General features: G+C 34.9%; 2 protein-coding genes across 3 annotated transcripts; one reads left to right on the top strand and one right to left on the bottom strand.

Annotated features, from left to right (window-relative positions):
• Window positions 1-9,426: 9,426 nt before the first annotated feature.
• Window positions 9,427-12,797, top strand: LOC136209530 (actin-interacting protein 1-2-like). The gene is made up of 6 exons (XM_066001022.1): window positions 9,427-9,818; window positions 10,036-10,197; window positions 10,297-10,483; window positions 10,872-11,294; window positions 11,498-11,905; window positions 12,219-12,797. The coding sequence occupies exons 1-6, from the start codon at window positions 9,427-9,429 to the stop codon at window positions 12,474-12,476; spliced, it is 1,830 nt and encodes a 609-aa protein (XP_065857094.1). The 3' UTR covers window positions 12,477-12,797.
• A 2,421-nt stretch (window positions 12,798-15,218) lies between these two features.
• On the bottom strand, window positions 15,219-17,160 carry LOC136209125 (heavy metal-associated isoprenylated plant protein 37). 2 transcript variants are annotated; one of them, XM_066000503.1, is made up of 4 exons: window positions 17,016-17,160; window positions 16,848-16,920; window positions 16,620-16,695; window positions 15,219-16,410 (listed from the first exon to the last, which is right to left on the bottom strand). In XM_066000503.1, the coding sequence occupies exons 2-4, from the start codon at window positions 16,884-16,886 to the stop codon at window positions 15,362-15,364; spliced, it is 1,164 nt and encodes a 387-aa protein (XP_065856575.1). In that variant the 5' UTR covers window positions 16,887-16,920; window positions 17,016-17,160; the 3' UTR covers window positions 15,219-15,361. The 2 variants fall into 2 exon arrangements, with proteins under 2 accessions (XP_065856575.1, XP_065856574.1); XM_066000502.1 differs by having other exon boundaries at window positions 16,848-17,154.
• Between the last annotated feature and the right edge of the window lie 2,319 nt (window positions 17,161-19,479).

Raw genomic sequence — 19,479 nt, 5'->3', positions numbered from 1 at the left:
TACCACAGGTACCGATCTGTAAATCGGTCAAACCACGGGGTAGTTATTTGTAATTAACCCTAAGTTTTTTTAATAGATGTATATTATAATAGTTATAAGGGTAAATTCCAAAAAAAACCTCTGTGGTTTGATGTTCTTCCAAAAAAACCCTTGTGGTTTGTTATTACAAAAAAAAAGACTGTGATTTGCGCCGTTAACCAAAAAACGGAAAATGGCTTAATGGTGTTAAAATGCTGACGTGGCACAGGGGTAAGGTTGAAAATTCGATTTTTTTCCCCTCTCTCTCTCTTCCTTCTTCTTCCTCTTCCTTCTTCTCCTCATTCTTCTTCTCTCCTCCTTCTTCTTCTTCCTTCTCCTCCTTCTTCTCCTTCCTTCTCCTTCTTCTTCTTCTTTTTCTTTTTCCTTTTTCTTCTTCTTCCTCCTTATTCTTCCTTCTTTTTTTCTTTTTTTTAAGTTTTCGAAAATCTGGAAATTTCCAGATTTTCGAAAATTTTCCAGAAATCTGGAAAATTTCCAGATTTCTGGATTCTGTGATTTGTCGAAAACCAACAGTTCCTAATTAACATAAAACACCAAAACGAGAAGGATCCATAAACTTCAAATAGATGAAGAAAGGGGAAAAACCTGTAGCTAACGTGTCTGATAGAAGCAGAGGAAGAAGAAAAGGAGTAATTGAGATTCCCATTGAGGTAATTTTCCTTGACACCAGCCGATTTCTCCATTATTAGGGTACACAAAATCAACTGCAGAAATCGTATCTTCGACGGAGAAAAAGCTTCCGACGGTTAATTGAATCGAAGAAGAATTCTTCAGCAGCTTAAATCGGATTATTAGTTCCCCTAGTTCACGGCAAGTAGCTACTACAGAGACAGAGAAAAGGGGGATTTTTACACAGTAAGGAGAAGAAGAACAATGTTATTTTATTTATTTATAAATAGAATTTTTAGTTGGAAAATGAATTGAGTAATTTTATCAATCATAAGTGTTATTAAGGCGATTTGTTGATTTTTGTTTAAAAATGTAAAAATAAGTTATTTGTTAAGTAATTTATCTTATCAGATTTTCCAGAAATCCGGAAATTTTCCAGATTTCTGAAAAATTTCAGAGTGTCCGAAATTAAAAAAAAAAAAGAATAGAAGAAAAAAAAGAAAAAGGAAGAAGAAAGAAGGAAGAAGAAGAAGGAGGAAGAAGAAGAAGATGAGGAGGAAGGAGAAGGAGAAAGAAGAAGGAAGAAGAAGGAGGAGGAGAGAGGGGAAAAAATAAAAAAAAAATAAAAAATCGAATTTCCAATCTTACCCTTATGTCACGTCAGCATTTTAACACTGTTAAGCCATTTTCCATTTTTTGGTTAACGGCGCAAACCACAGTCCTTTTTTTTGTAATAACAAACCACAAGGGTTTTTTTGAAAGAACATCAAACCACAGGGTTTTTTTTTTGGAATTTACCCTAGTTATAATTGGATTAGTAATCAGAAGTAGAGGTGACAAAAGTACACACGACACGAAATCGACACGTAATTTTAGTGTTTTGGTTTAGGTTAGTAGGTAATGTGTCATTTTTAGGTTGACATGAATATTTAAAATTATTATTATATCCTCTCGTATTTTTATATGTAATTTTATTAATAAAGATAGTAAATTATAATTATTACTTGCAAATATGATTCGAACCTCCTAAATTGTTATAAACACATTATATTACCCCTTAACATGATATTATCGGACTTCTCGATGGTTAGTGTTAACATACTAATATAAAAATGACACAAAGTATTTAAAAAAAAGTATCATATCTTCGGATTAAACCTCTGTTTAGGGTCAAAATTATAAATAATTACACGGTTGGTAATGGTTAGGAAATTATTCAACAGAAGGGGCTGTTTTTATGACTCTGGTTAATTTTTGTACCATTACGGCGAAAGGTACGCCGTAATGGTGACATATTTGCGCAAAGCTACCCATCCCGACGTCAGATACGCCGGAATGGGTACAATATACCTGTGCACAAATTAAGCAAAGAATATTTGATTTTAAAAATTCTTCGCTTTCGGCAGGCAAAAGGATGGATGAGTCAATTTGTTTTATACCCATTTCGGCGTACCTGACGTCGGAATGGGTACAAAACAAAATTACCCCTTTACGGCCGGAATACCATTCCGGCGCCAGGTGCGCCGGAATCGTTACGTTTCTCAACCGGGATTGAAAAACAGCCCCTTGGTTGAAATTATTTTTCAACCATGAAATTAAGTCCCATTTTTACCCCAAATAGAGGTTTAATCCTTATATTTTTAAAAGTTATCATTAATATATATGTATAACAAAATTATAAGTAACTCGAAAACACGACACGAAATCGACACTAACCCGAATAATTTAACATGATTATGATACGAAAGTTTTTTTGATTGGGTTTGGGTTTACTCTTTTCAACACGAACACGAAATTACTAGGTCTAATTAGAAGGGAATAATTATAATTGATGGGTAAAAGGTAAAAATCATGATTTTCATATTTTTGAGAATGAAATTTCTATTTCATACTAATTTTTACTTCAACTAAATATCAAGAATAAAAATCAACTATTTTTATTTCGACTACAAGTGAAAAACAATTTGATCACAATGTGTCTCGAGCATCTTTAATAGAGGGGGTTTGAAAGAGTGTCAATTGATGTGGTATTGGATTTGACAACTTTCAAAATGTGTCTACTATTGAAGTGATTGCGAATGCTACTGAAGGTTACCAAACTTTTTTTAATATAAAAAAGTGATTTACTTTATTATTATTTGTGTACTTTTTTTATAAGTCTCACTCCTTTTACTATTGGTTGACAATATTTATAATTAAAATAAATCATATATAAAGTAATTATTTGTCGAGCTATTGTGGCAACTTTTAAAGTTGCTTGCTATTTGAGCATTTTAATAAAAAGTTATGATTAAATTAATAAAATATTTTATTTTATTATGATGTGTTAAGTTTTGACCCTCTTTAAAGCAACCTCTATTGGAGATACTCTAAGCGATTGTTACTGTTGATGAACAAATTTATTGTATTGCTATTAACATAATGTATTTTGTTGACTGGTAGAGTATTTTTAAGGGATTTTTTTATTGGGTTCTTAAGTTAAAATTTGAGGAGTGAGAGTGAAAAATCAACTCTAAGAGTACCTCCAATACTAACTAGCTATTTGACTCTCTAAAATAATATAAAATATTAATTTAGCCAAATTTAACTAGCCAAATTTATGTTTTGCTTCAACCATACTAGTTATTTGACTCTCTATTTGATTATTTTATCATTAAAAGTTATTAAATTTAAAGAAAAAAAATAGAAAAAATAGAAAAAAGATACAAAGAGAAAAGAGAATGAATGAATAAAAACTAGAAATAGCTAGCCAAAGAGACTAGCCAAATTTAGCTAGTGAAAATGGCTAGCTATTTATTTTAGAGAGTTATGTTAACTTGTTGAAGTGGTCATTCTCTAAATGGCTAGCTAAATTTGATAATTTAGAGAGTCATGTCACCCTGTTGGAGATGCTCTAACAGCTTTCTAGTAACTCCTCGAATCACTAATAACTTTCATTCCCTCCTCATGTTTAAAGAGTCTTTCTCCACTCTTAGCGACTCCTTAAATTATCTCCATACTAACTAATTTTAAAGATAACAAAATGAATAAAGGGTGTGTATGATGAGTATTATTGGAGATGACATATATAAGTCACTCATCAAATCACTAAGAGTTAATTGTTTATATTATTTTTAGAGAACGGGCGAAGAAGCACTTGGAGATGTCTTATATTTAAGGGTTAATTTAAAAAAAAACCTATAATTTCATGAATTCCCAGATCGATGCTTGTAATTTTTATTGTTCCAAAAATAACTTTTTGTTTGCCATGTCAATAATTTTGAGAGAAAATTACAAAATTGGGTCAAATGGGAGGTCCATTTACATATTTAACCCATTTACTCAACCTACTACATATCTAGACTGATTTTGTGTGACTTTCTCATAATACCCCTAACCTTCCCACTTTCACCACTCGCGAACCGTCGCTCCCCCTATCTCCTTGGTTATGCGAAAAGTTGCTCCTGCATTAATGATTTCAAGACTTTTGATCTTCCTTTCTTCCTTTAAATTGCACGAAATCTGCACCATTTAGTCAAAATCACAATGAATTTCTATTTTTCCTCTCTTCATCTCTTGATTCTGCAACTTCCCAACCCTAGAAAACGAAGCCATGGTTTTTCATCTTCCTGTGCGTTGCTTGGTTTCTTTCTTCTTGTTACCATCAAAGAAATGCTTTTTTTACGTTATTTCCTTCGTTCTTCCCATGTTATCATATTGTTATTGTCGCTTTTGGGGGTGAAAGGGGCGAAAAACGTAAGTATCTATTTTTTTCTACGTTTTTTCATGAATCCACTTCGCAATCGATGGTTTCGCGAAGCTTTGCGAAGAGAAAGAGCCTGGAAAGTGACGATCTACTTCGTTAATCGATGATTTCGTGAAGATATGCGAAGAGAAAGAGTTTGAAACGTATGGATCTACCTCGCGAATCGATTAGTTCGCGAAGTCTGCGAATAGATCCTCACGTTTTAGACCTCGCGGTCTTCGCGAAAACATCGATATGCGACGTAGATAGTCACCTTTCAGACCTCGCAGACTTCGCGAAAGCATCGATATGCGAAAATAAATCACCTCTTTCCCTACACATTTACATTCGCATGCTTCGCTAATCTTCATTTCGCGGAGCCAAAATCGTCTTTTTCCCTGCCTAACACGATTAATTTTTTCTGTAGATGGTTGAATACGTAACATCCCTTTCTGGAAGGCGGCGTACTGGGCTGCAGGGGAGATGATTTTCCTTCCTGTATAGGGATGAACTTCCCCAAGATTGACACATTCACTCCTAAAGTGGTTGGTTATAGAGGTTGTGTCAATCTTGGGGTGCACCATGGGACACGTCCATCTCATGGTACCAATCTTCAAAGTGAACCTAACTAATCCGGTACCAATTTGAAATCGGATGAGTAATCTTGGTGTGCACCGTGGGACACGTCCATCCCAAAAGGTCTGGAAGTCCAGACCTTCTGGGATGAGAAATGGAAGTCCAGGCCTTTTAGGATGGATGTGTCTCATGGTGCACACCAAGATTACTCATCCGCTTCAAAATTGGTACCGGATTAGTTAGGTTCACTTTGAAATGATTAGTTAGTAGAGTTCATTGTGGAAATCTTGTTGTAAATTTTGATAATGTTATGATTTGAATGTTGTTATTGTGGCAATCTTGTTGTAAATTTTGATAATGTTATGATTTTAATGTTAGAATCTGTTGTTGTTTGCCATTTTTTGTTATATACCACTTCGTGAATTAGCTTCAAAACATATCCAGCATTCGCATACTAAATTCATCAAGCAAAACAAACTTCAGCTTCGCAAGCTTCGCATATGCGAACTAAGTTCATTAAGTACATCCAAACATTAGCTTCGCAGTCTTCGCATATGGTCGAATCTGAGGGAGACAGACGCGCGTAAATATTGAGGGTATTATGGAAAAGTCACATAAAATCAGTCTAGATATGTAGTAGGATGAGAAAATGGGTTAAGGCCCTGTTTGAGAATTAGCTGTTAGCTGATTACATTAGCTGTTAGCTGATTTGACTAGCTGTTTGTGTAGACCTGTTTGGTAAAAATTAGCTGATTGATAATAGCAGTTTGTGCAAAAAGACGAATAAGGGCATTAATTTTGGCGCAGGAGAAGAGGGAGTCTATCTATTAGGGTTAAAGAAGTCCATTAATTTTAATATTCCAAAACGCTAATTGAAAAAGCTCCTTTTAAGAGCTTTTTCTAAATTAGCGTTTTCATCCCAAAACTCTCTCCCAAACTTCTTTCCACCAAACACTCCAATCAGCGGTTTCAGTGGTCAAATCTCTAGAATTGGTCAAAACCGCTCTTTTTATCCCAAAACGCTCTTTACCAAATAGGGCCTAAATATGTAAATGGGTCTCCCATTTGACCCAATTTTGTAATTTTCCCTAATTTTGATGGTATTTGTCATCTTATCTTAATTTTGTTAACGGTGGAAACCAAATGGTTACTGCATGTTTTTTTTTTTTTAATTAACTCTATATTTAATCAATTTCGAAAAAATAAAATAAAATAAGATAGCATGGAAAAAAATTAATATAAAATTAAAATTGTGAAAGTGCAAAGCATTGTTTGTTGGTAGATGAAGTGTGGAACTCCTACTAGCAAAGCACTTGTGTTAATGGATGCCAATGGTGTGGTTGGCAGCACCCGAACACTTAATTATTATTTTTTTAATAAATTTCAAATTTGTTTATATGGTTTTGAGAATCCTAAATTTATCTTTTAACATATGATACAGTGAAATTATTAAGTAATATTAATATTACACTTATTTGACAAAAAATTTGAGCAATTTAACTTACATATTAAATGATTCAATTAAATTTATTAATAAATTGAAGCAATTTCGTTATTTTATCATGTTGTTTGTAACTTTATAATAACATAATAAATATTTTAAGTATTTTTTTCAATTAACTTATATGTGACAAATTTAACTGTTAGTATTTTGATCATTTTTTTATAACTGTGTTGGTAACACAATAAGTTTTTTATACATAATTGATGTTTCGAAAATCAAATATCATAATTAAATAAAAGGTCAAATGATAAATTAAATTGTTAAAATTTCTATTAAGTAGAGGTAAAATTGATGTTGTTTAGAAATATTAGGGATAAAGTTTTATCATTGCATATGTTAAGGGTTAATTTTCACTTCCAAAAAAAATGATAGGAACAAATTTGGACCTCATCCCTAATTTTTTTAGTAATTTGATATGACTAATCTATTCGAGGTTGTTTAGGTACTTCCCAATTAAAGTTTATTATGTACATTAAGGTTCGAACTCGAGATCTTTAGTTTAAAAGATTTGAAATTATCACTTAAACCGACCTTAATTAATGGATCTCTTTATTTATTTATTTTTGGTTCTAAATGAAGCTTACATAACAAAGAAAAAAAAAGGAAGATACTAAATAGATCTTCCAAAACAAACCTACTCGTACAAACACCTAAATAATCACTATTATTTAAATCAATCAGACCCATTGGGGTTTCCCGTAATAGGTGAAACCTCCAAGAGGAGTTCGTAGCCTACTTCACTAATCAATTCATACACATATTTGCTTCTATGAAGATATGAGTAAACTTGAGCTATTTTATCCTTGTACCCTAAAATATTAGACATGATGGATCTATTGGGTTGAAGTGTAAACTTCTTTTTCTCTCTATTAAACAGTCAAATAACTTCAGCACAATTCAACTCCAACCAAATATACTTGTACTCGAGGCCACATGCCAACTTTAGGCTTGAGAGGATCCCTCAAAGTTCTGCCATGAAGTTGTCCCCTTTAACGATTGTTTTGCATAAAAGTAGTAAGCCCTCTTCCATTTAAATCTCACATAATGCCTCAATCCCCAATATATTTGTTGTTTGTACAACATGATCCATTCGTATTTAGCTTAATCCATAAAGAATTTGACATTTTCCATCCAACTAGTATCCATTCGTATTTAGCTTAATCCATAAAGAATTTGACATTTTCCATCCAACTAGTATTTGTGTTTGTCAAAAAATTTGTTGGTCATCCCCATTGGAGAACGTTGAATCCATCGGAAACTTTTCACTACTACATTTTTATCAGTTGGGATACCTTTTCCCAAGTTGAAAATCTTGATATTTCTCCATTTCTATATGTGCCAAATACTTATCGAAATATCCCACTCCAACTAGAACCTCATTCCAATCTATTCTAATTTCTCTAATTTACCATCAAGATTTTGGCATTATTGTCGGAGATATATTTTCAAGCAATATCAAACCAAAGTTGTCATTGTTAGTTTAAGCATCTGTGAATAGTATACTTTTGTGTGGATATTTATTTTTTTTAAATATTGTGTTAATTTGGACATGATCTTCACAGATTAATTTGTGTTAATCTGGACATACTCTAATTCTATAGTTTCTATTGATTCCTAGATTGAACATGCTCTTCACAGATTAAGGAAATCTAAGCAATCTCAGTTAGAGGAAATGAATGAATGACTTGACAATGATGGTAATCCCATTCATAGAGAGAATGGCCACGGAGAGAACTAGAATTGGAATAGTAATGAGAGCGATGAATGAGAAAACAACAACAGAAATAGCGAGGACGCTCGGACCATGGTGGAGATCCTAGCTCCTTAATGACCTTGGAACCTAGCAAGATAGTGGCTGCAAATATCCCAACCAATACTTATGAAATCAAGACGGGAATAGAGCATTCAATTTGGGGATGAGCCTCATGAGAACCTTAAGTAGCATCCGATAAACTCTTTACGTGTGATGAAACTTTCCATGCCAATGGTGTTCCCCAAGATGTTATACGCCTCGAAATCTTTCCATTCTCTTTGACGGGGTAAGCCCTTGAATGGATTTGTTCATTGCACTGTTCATTGCCTCAAAATATTTTTTTATTTAAATAATTATGTGAAAAATATTAAATGATAAATTTTTCATATTGGTCTCCTATTTAAATAATTTATGGGTTAGGCTATGTTTACTTTGTTTTTGACAAAGTACCATTACTTGGTGTGTTTTTACCATTAGATGATAGCGCATAAAATTAATCCAATGGTGAAAACACACAAAGTAAAGCTTACTTTGTAAAAAACAAAGTAAGCATAGCCTTTACCATAATTTATATCTCCTTGAATTTTTTATCACATCTCTCACATATGATAAATTCTACTATGGTCCCGGTCTATTGTACCTTACTAATAGAAACATGACAATTGTGCATTTTTATTTTTATTTTTATTTTACACCAATCATTTCCCAATAAAGTGGTATGCTTCTTTTTTTTCATTGGTTGGATCCATTACATCCAGTCCATCATAGAAATTCTCCATCATACACGTTCTTTTGAAACATGATCCGAAAAAAATAGAACCATAAATTTAGGGTTCACTTAAATAAGTGAATTTAAATACTAAGAGAAATAATTATCTAATAATAGCTAATTGCCTTAATTGTTAAAATTGTTGCCATCTTCAGAAAAAAAAAAAAAAAAGCTAATTGCCTTAATTGTTAAAATTGACAAAAGCATTACAAAATTTCCCTTTTAATTTTTAATTAAGAGCCCTAAATAGTGCTTTTCAGATTGGGCTACCCATACTAACCCAGCCCAGTAGCTGTACTCGTCTTGAGCCCAATTAGTAGCCCGCCAACTCGTTCAAAAATCGTAACCTTGAATCACGCATTTTCCCTCTCTATCCATAACTACCATAACAGACTCCTTCAACACTTTTTCACTTCCCTCTTCCACCTCTCTCTTTCTCTCTCTCACTCACAATGGCAGATCTCCTAGAAACCTATCCTTGCGCTCCATCAACTGAGCGCGGCCGAGGAATTCTCATCTCAGGCGACCCCAAATCCAATTCCATTCTCTACACCAATGGGAGATCCGTCATACTCCGATACCTCGACAAGCCCTTACACGTCGAGGTTTATGGCGAGCACGGTTATCCTGTCACCGTTGCCCGCTACTCTCCCAATGGAGAGTGGATTGCATCCGCTGATGTTTCCGGTATTATTAGGATTTGGGGAACACATAATGGCTTCGTGTTGCACAATGAGTTTCGTGTTCTTTCGGGACGGATTGATGACCTTCAGTGGTCGTTCGATGGACTTAGAATTGTTGCCTGCGGTGAGGGCAAAGGAAAATCCTTTGTTCGTGCTTTCATGTCAGTTCTTTTTCTTATCAATTTTTTCCTTGTCGATTTCTAATCGTGCACCCAAATTTATGATTGAATGTTCAAAATTGAGAATTCATTTCGATTTTTATTGATTTGCTTTGTGACCAAAAATCAGTTGCATAAATCAAGCAGTGTACGCACATCCCCGAATTTGTGATTTAATGATAATTTCATCTAATGCGCGATTTGACAATCATGGTTGCAGGTGGGATTCAGCTAGTACGGTAGGCGAGTTCGATGGCCACTCGAAGCAGGTCCTAAGTTGTGCATTTAAACCGACGAGGCCGTTCAGAATTGCGACTGGTGGTGAAGACTTTATAGTGAATTTTTATGAAGGTCCACCTTTTAAGTTCATGCTTTCTCACAGGTTGCTAAATTAATTGCAGATGCACAGTGTTTTTACTTGAGGTTCCTATCAAAAAGTCTCATTTAGAATTGATATGAGGTCTTGTTTTGTGATCCACAGGGATCATTCCAATTTTGTCAACTGTGTTAGATTTTCTCCCGATGGCACCAAATGCATTAGTGTGAGCTCTGATAAGAAGGGGATAATATACGATGGAAAGACTGGGGAAATAATTGGCAATCTGTCGCAGGAAAATGGTCATACATCTAGCATATATGCTGTTAGTTGGAGTCCTGATAGCAAACAGGTGATCATTATATTAGATCTTTGTGTCTCTCTTGCATGTGCAATTTGTATTTCATTTCCATTCGCTCGATCATGAAACTTAATTGGATTTTCTATTGATATTTTAGTTTGTCTTGTTCCTTGCGGCTACATTAACATGCAAAGCTTCAATGCCAATACTTTGATTGACAAAATTGTAGATTAAATTTCTTACAAATATACATTTTGGTTTTTAAGGCATTAGTTGGTAACAAAAGAATGCTAAGTAGGGAAATCATGCTCTTGAAATTAATAGATATCTTGATGGAATGGCATTGCCCTTTGTGCTTTTTCGTTTTATAACATGCACTTCAACATTATTGGTCAAAACTTTTGCTCAAGCAAAGGGTTCCATGTTTCACAAAATTCAGGTACTAACTGCTTCTGCTGACAAGTCCGCAAAGATTTGGGAAATTTCTGAGAATGGCAATGGGAGTGTGATTAGAACATTGGAGTGTTCTACTTCAGGTGGAGTGGATGATATGCTGGTTGGTTGTCTTTGGCAAAATGATAATCTTGTGATTATTTCCCTTGGGGGCGTAATTCACTTGTTTTCTGCTAGTGATCTTGATAAACCCCCAGTTCTCTTATCTGGACACATGAAAAATGTCAATGCATTAACTGTAATCCATTGTGACCCAAAGATCATTCTAACAAGCGGTTATGATGGGCTCATTCTTAAATGGATGCAAGCTCAAGGATACATCGGTAGAAAAGAGTGGAAACATAATGCTAAAGTTAAATGTTTTGCAGCAGACGAACAAGAAATTATTTGCTGTGGATTTGACAATAAGGTATGGACTGCGTGGACTAGCTATTTTTTACTTGCATCTCCTGAATAAATATGATGGTTCCTTTAGTTACCATAATGCAACTTTTAATTTAATATTAGCTGACCTCCATTTTAATTAATTCATCATTCAATAGCTCCCTACCTAATTTAGACTCTGGTTATCATTTTCAAATTGCAGTGTCTTATTTTTTGAACTAATTTCAGGTTATTAGAGTTCCTCAAAGTGGGGATGAATGTGGGAAAGCAGAGGATATTGATATTGGCACTCTGCCTTTGGATGTGAGTATAGCCACTAATTCTCCAGGAGTGGCTTTGGTCTCAACAGAATCTGGAGTTGTATTGCTGAAAGGTATGGAAGTAGTGTCAAACGTCAACCTTGGTTTTACTGTTTCAGCATCTGCAATTTCACCTGATGGAACTGAAGCAATTGTGGGTGGCCAAGATGGAAAATTGCACATATATTCTGTATCTGGTGATGCTTTTAACGAACAAACAGTCCTTGAGAAGCATAGAGGTGCAATCAGTGTAATTCGATATTCGCCAGATCTTTCCATGTTTGCTTCAGGAGATCTAAATCGTGAAGCTATTGTTTGGGATCGTGCCTCAAAGGAGGTATGAAAGTCGTCAAGTTTATTTCTTCGTGCCTAGTTTTTAAACATCATTGACAAACACCCTTTTCAACTTAGAACCATATATATATGTATGCTCTTGCTCATTGATCATCACATATAACTTTCTTTTCAAATAACTAAGCATATTGCAACAGGAGATTTTGAGCCATCTCCTCGTGTATCAAAATAGTTGCAACTTAAAATGCATCCATGTCCCTTCTATTGCAAAGTTACAGCATAATTGAAGATTGAATTTGTCATATCATACTTTGTTGAACAACCAAATTAATAATATAGATATGTGTTATTTGCAGGTTAAACTAGATAAAATGTTGTTTCACACTGCTCGTATAAACTGCCTTGATTGGTCTCCGAATAGCTCAATGGTGGCAACAGGATCACTAGACACATGTGTGATCATATATGAAGTTGGAAAGCCTGCTTCAAACCGGATAACCGTTAAAGGAGCTCACTTGGGTGGAGTTTATGGCCTGGCATTTACTGATGACTGCACTGTGGTTAGCTGTGGGGAGGATGCCTTTGTTCGTGTGTGGAGGTTAGCACCACAATAAGATACACTACCGCTACCAGCTCCACCATGCTATATTATGCAGGTACACTGCACTTCAAATCCTGAGGATCAAATATTTTCTGATTCTTTTCTGTTGTGTGAAATGTCTACAGATATTGAAGTGTCAAGAAATTTTACATACATATTTTAGACATGAAAATCAAATTTGAATAGCTCGCATTCCTTACCAAATGTTCTATTTGGGCCATTAAGATTTGAGACTATGTCGAAATCAGGCTTAAAATTTTGTAATTGTTTCGTACTAATGATCACAAGTCATTTTGTATTCATTTATAATGTTATTTTCAAATTGTTATTAGAATTTTCTCTCTTTCTTTTCCAACATTTAATTTTTTTTATTAAAGTGCTCCAATATTTTCTCTCTTCTTCTACTTTATTTGCTAATTTGTAAATGTAGTTAAGGTTGGGAGTCTTGAAATTATTTGCAAGCTTATGGTTAGATGAAAGTGGGTTTGGTTGATCTTTGGGTACATATTTAACCTTTCAAACCCACATATACAGAGTATGAAGTTGTTTTTGTTTAGTACAAAACGCAGTTTGAAGTTAGGATACAGTAAGGTAGGTAGATAGGGTGAGGCACCCATATTTCACGAGTGTATGTGTATGTGTATGGTCAGTAATAGTTGAAATCAGGCATTGTGTAATCTGAGAAAAGTAAAAGGTTCTCTAAATTTTCTTGGAAGTATGTACCAATGAAATGCAATCATAAATGGGAAAATCCTTTTACCTTTAAAAGGTGGATTTGGCAGTACAATTTGGCTTTATTAATTTGTGTGCCTGTCCTTTACCATACCAAACCAACAAACTTTTGTGGTAGATAGAGCCATTCTCATTCTCATTCTCATTCTCATTCTCATTCTCCTTCTCCGAGGAACAACCTTTCTTTTTCTTTCCCTGTTGCTGTTACTATTACTACTCGTGAGTGAATTGTTACTATGACAACATTAATTTAATTATTTGATTCCGGACACTTTCCTTTCAAACTCTTTACAAACCAACAAATGCTTCAACTTCATACTTTTGGCCTTTTGCTTGCCTTTTTGGGTGCGAATTTTAATTTATACAAATGGAAGTAAGTCAATTCTGTACTCTGTCAACAAAGAGACTTCCCCTTTTTAACCTTTTTAGCTTTCCTTTTCTCTATCTCCTCTGTATGCTACCAACAACATTTATATTCATGGTGGAGATTTCAGGACTCCATTTTTTAAATCTATCAATTTGTAAGCCATGAATTCAAATACTTATTCATGGATTAGCTAATACACTATTAGTCCTTGAAAATGCCACAGCCATCAATTTTTCTTTTATATCCCAAACATTTATTCAACAACTTATTGGTAGGGTAAAATATATATCTAATCAACTTGTTTTTAAGAGTAGCTTTTATCTTATACTTGCAAGGCAACTAAAAGTTGAGGAATAAATATGAGAGAAGCATGCTAACCAAACCAGAACCCAATCACTTGGCACTTGGGAGTTTGCACAAATGTTTGTGGTCCTGTCGGTGTAGCCATTACGGATATTCACGCACGTGATATACACGTGCAAACTCACCTTTCATGAAAACTCACAATCCACCAGGATGTACATGTATTTTTGAGGTAAAAACCAATTAAAGCATTCAGAAGTCCTTAATCATTTCAATTTTTTTATGCAATAATTATTTCAATTTTGGTCTATTGAGACTTTCATCTTGCATTTAAACTTATTGAGTTGTTGATTTTTTTTAATCATATTAAGGGCTGTTTGGCTACTTGATGTTTGCTGTTTCTGTTAGGGTTTGCTGTTTGCATTTGGAAATGCTTTTATAAAAAACTACTTTTTTACAAACAGGAAGTATCTAACCAAACACTTAAAACTCTGCATTATGACAAACAAAATGTGAAAAGTAGGTAACCGGACATTCCCTAAATCTATACTCACCAAATTAGTTGTGAACCTATAAATTATAATTATATTAACAAAATGTTATCATTTCATTTATATTTGAAATTATTATTTTTCAACGAAATAAGATTTTAGAGTGTCTTAAACCGTTAATCCAGCCAGTTTGAACAGTCCTAGCTGGTTTTCAACGATTAAAAAACCAAATCACCTCCGGCTCAAAATTTTAGAGTGTCTTAAACCGTTAATCCAGTTCGGTTCTTACAACCATCATGGCAACATATAACAAAAGTCAACATTTTATTGTCATAAAAAAAAATAAACAAGTCAATATATCACGATTAGACAGATCAATAAAAACTAATACCGTAGTGCGACCGGACCGTTTTTTTTTTTTTTTTTTATGTAACTTACATATACTCTTAAGCAAAAAGAATATCGCAATTACTACTTACCAATCGATGAAATCACATGCCGTATTAGTTTAATTTTTCAATTTCAATTAATATCTATTTTTGGAAATAAAAGACTATTATCTAATTCATCAATTTGGGTTATCTAATCCAGAAATCAAAATAACAAATACAGTTGGTAAGAAAGAAAGAGTAAAGCATTTTCAACACAGCTCTCTCTGAATTCTCAATACCCAATGTCACCCTGTCTGTTGCATTCAATAATTTAAGTATTAAGCTGTGCATTTAAACCATGCTGCTAATTAAATTTAATATTTTAATACACCAATCACCATTTTAATTATTTGCCAATCCTGTGGCTTAGCATCCACATCCACATCCACTAGTGTTGAGTTGTTGAAACTAAAAGAAAACAAGAAGATAGCGACAGAATTTGAGTAATAATATAATATAATATAATAGAGAACAACTACACAGTAGAGTAACTGATAAGATTCAGCTCCATCTCCAACTACAATCCAAACCTTTGACATATTACAATAGAGAATACTAATTTGCTTATTTCAAGTCACATAATTGCACAGATGCTTGTGTTTTCATCACTCAACACGTGGGTTGTTGCTGCTACATAGTTATCACCATTCAAATTGGGTAGTTGGTCAGTGTATGTGTAAGGAGGAGGATATGGTGCAGGACTGTAGTTGTAGTAATAAGCAGTGTTAGGTGGGATTAAAGCTGCTCTATTATACATCATCTGAGGTTGAAGTTGAGCTTGACCTTGATTTTGCATCATCTCATTCCTATTCTGCTGCATGTTCATCATCACTGCTGGATGATGCTGTGATCCATTCATGTTCATCATCATCATGGATGATGTTGGAAATGACCCATTATTGGATTGAACTTGTTGATAACCATTGTGATTATTGCCTCCTACTCCTCCCCCTAAAGCACCACCAGCACCAGCAGCAGAATTACCATGAAAACCAGCAAGATTCATCATTCTACCTTCCTCAGGACTTGTTATGTTTCCTCCTCCTAATTGAGCATTGTTCATTTTCAGACCTGCCATTGCCATTGCCTTTTCTGGATTCATCTTCAAACACACATTCTGATTTGGGTTTGAGTTTCCTTTCTTTTCAACATTCCCATTTAAAATATTGTTCATCTTATTATTGTTAGCAGCTGCAGCTGCAGCTGCAGCTGTTATGACTCCATCAATGCCTTTCTTGGCATTGTTTGCATCCATTTGCTGTCTCAGAAGGCCAAGTTGAGTTGGCCTCAGAAACCTGAGCTCATCCTCTTCATCTTCTTCTTCATCGTCATCCTCTTCATCATCAAAATAGTCATCATCTTCTTCTTCTTCAGAGCTAAAAGCAGGGAACTTCTGCTGCTTCTTGAGAGCTTCCAAGCCTTTAATGTTTTGACTTTTGTTGTTGCTCTCATCCTTTACGAAGTTATTGTTCTTTTGCTTCTGGTCTTGGTTGTTGGGTTTTTGGGACCAAATTTCAGCATGTTTACCAGCTTTGCCTAATTTCTTAATCAAAGTTGCAGAATCTACACTTCCTGATACAGTTACCTTCTGTTGATCAGCATCTATGTTTACTTGGTACACACCTGTAACATTACACAATTCAGAAAAGAAAATAAGATAATTCCCAATTTTGGTGACCTTATCTACTGATCATATAGTTTCATGGTCAAAGTAAGCATATTTATCATTTCGTATGTCATCAGTCATCAGTCAACACTCATCATTGTCTTAAAAAAGAATAAATCTTTTGATCCAGCCAGTATAGAGTTAAAATCCCAAGTTGAGAAAGCACCTTCAATCCTCTGTAATAGTTTCTTGACCTTGTGCTTACAACCATCACAGTGTATGTTCACTTTAAGAACACATGTCTGCAAATAAATTAAAGAAGAAAAGAAAGGAATAAACAGCAAAAACAATTAGGTACATTCTGGGCAAAATACCACAACCAAAGCTAATATAAACTTGGAAAAAAGGACAGAAAGAATGTGATGAAGAGAGAGAGAGAGAGAGAGAATGAGACCTGGATCTTGAGAAGCTTAAAGTCTTGATCTTTAGTCATATCTCCTCCTCGAGTGGGTATGAAAGAGTCTCAACTGAATAAGAAAAGGGGCAAAAAGGAAAAAAACAAAAGTGAACACTTAACTAATAATAATTGAGAGTGTGAGATGAAGGAAAAAGAGTTATCTACTTGTGCAAATAGTTTTATAATCTTTGAAAGCAAAGGAAGCAAAACAAGAGCACATGGGTTATGTTAAGAAGCTTGTTGTGCTCCTTTTAAACCTCAAGAATATAATAAACAAATACCAAGAGAGAGAGAATGAAAAGGTCAGAATGGAGAGAGAGTGAAATCTGAAATCAGAAATGATGTGATTTAACGTTAAATACTGAAGAGAAACAATAAAAAAGAAAAACAGCGACTTGACACCCCGACTTCTATCCTGTCCCTCCATTTCCACTCTATCTATCTAGTTTAATCACTTCCTTGGTTCTTGGGCCCAACGGGCTTTCCTTTCTTCTAGTTGAGAGGACTCGAATCTTACACCATCATCATAACTAATTCATCAACTAGCTCATCATAATTCTTATTTCCAAAAACAAACTCCACATTCACAAACTTCCGGATGCACACAACTCGTAACACTAGCCCAACGGGATGAGCCAAAACGCATAAAGCAGCAAAACTGCCTCACATGCTATGTGCATCGGGCCACATGCAGGCCAAACCAAATTGACTCAAAGTTCCGACTTGCAGTAATGCGACGAGTGATATCCCACACAGCGTGTGACTCGACGCGTCACCTACTATTTGGCTCGTGATGCTCATGTGAGGATGGGATGAAAAGGCCACAGGGGAACAGCAAGGCATCCACACACCGCGGGTTACCTGCTTCATCAAGCTAAGATAGAGGGGACAGTGACTGACATCTCCTAAATTACTATTTTGCCACTATCTTATTTACTGTTTTGTCATTAGGCTTAATTTCCTTATTACCATTTATACTACTTATCCCCATCCTACATCTATTCTCTCTTATTGGTTTGTAACCCTAGTGGAGGTATTTTAGTATCTTTACTTATCCTAATGGGGGTATATAAGCCTCTTTATTTGTAATAAAATGAAGGGCTAATTACAAATCTAGCCCAATTAAAAGAGTCCATTTACATATCTGACCCACTTTGCTTCAATATCACCAAATTAGACACTTTCATCCACTTTGTACAAGAATACTCATATTTCTATTCGATCCATTCTTCTTCTTCGATCGATTCTTCTTCTTCTTTCTTCTTCGATCGAATCTTCTTCTTCGTTCGATTCTTCTTCTTCTTCTTTCTTCTTCGATTGGTTCTTCTTCTTCTCCTTCTTTTTCTTCTTCTTCTTCTTCGGTTCATGTTTTTCAATTTCTGATACCAATCGTTAGTGATTAGTTCAATTTCCCGCAGAAATGGTATGTTTTTAGCTTATATACATGTTTTTCTTGCTAGTCTTGCCTCTTTCTTCATATGTAATGGTATTGTTTCAATTTCCTCCATTGTTATCGCATTTATGACGAATTTGTCGCATTTCGTCACAAATGCAACACCACTTCACAAATGCAACAATCGCTGTCGCATTTTGTCGCAAATGCGACAACAGCTGTCGCATTTCGTCGCAGATGCGACAAATCTTGTCGCATTTGCGACGAATTCGTCACAAATGCGACATCACAACAGTTCAATTGTTAGATTTTTTTTTCTTTCTTATTTTTTAAGATTTCCTTCCTAATCCTCTTCCGCAGACACTAGTTCTTCAAAGATTGAACGAAACAAAATCTCTTCTCTCTATAAACCACCGTCTTTTCGCCCGTTTGGGATGACGAGAAAGACGTTCAGAATCTGAGAAAGAAGATGAATTGAAATAAGGGTATTCTTGTCCAAAGTGGATGAAAGTGTCTAATTTGGTGATATTGAAGCAAAGTGGGTTAGATATGTAAATGGACCCTTTTAGTTGGGCTAGATTTGTAATTAGCCCTAAAATGAAACTTTTATCATATTAATCAAGTTTAGCCTCCATTGGAGCTCTATCTTGTTGTTCACTTGGGATTCACTCCTTCAAGCATAGGCTTGAGAAGAACATCTTTGTAGGTTTACGATTAAAAACACCAAGTCTGATTTCAATCTGTATTTGTTGGTACCAGAGCCGAGTCGTTTTTCTTCTAGAGACTTCTTTAGGGAAATGATACAACCCCGTCTACCATAAGAAACCATGGAGTTCATTGACAACATGTTTGAATCCGTGGAAAAGAAGTTTGAAGACATGAAGAGTTGTATGGGAGGGTTTAGATAAGTGCTCACGGTGCAAAGTGAAAGGCATGATGAAAGGATGGGGGAGATGAACGCGTCCCTTGAGGAGCTCAAGATAGAGATGTAGAATAACCGTCCACAACCCACTAGAGGACTTCATGGGAGGCAAGAATATGTCATTCAACCTCAACCCCAATGTCAATCGTTCCCACCATAATCTCCACCTCCAAGGTGACCTATTGTTCAACCACATGTGGGCCCTAGGGCACACGAGGTAAGGCGTCTCAATCCTATTATTATTCATAATGTCGATAGTGGTAGCGATGAGGATGCATTTGATGATTTTGATTTTCATAGGATTGTTATAAATA

This window comes from Euphorbia lathyris, chromosome 10 (genome assembly GCF_963576675.1).
Source record: "Euphorbia lathyris chromosome 10, ddEupLath1.1, whole genome shotgun sequence".
Taxonomy (NCBI): Eukaryota; Viridiplantae; Streptophyta; class Magnoliopsida; order Malpighiales; family Euphorbiaceae; genus Euphorbia; species Euphorbia lathyris.
This window is presented reverse-complemented; position numbering and strand designations above follow the sequence as displayed.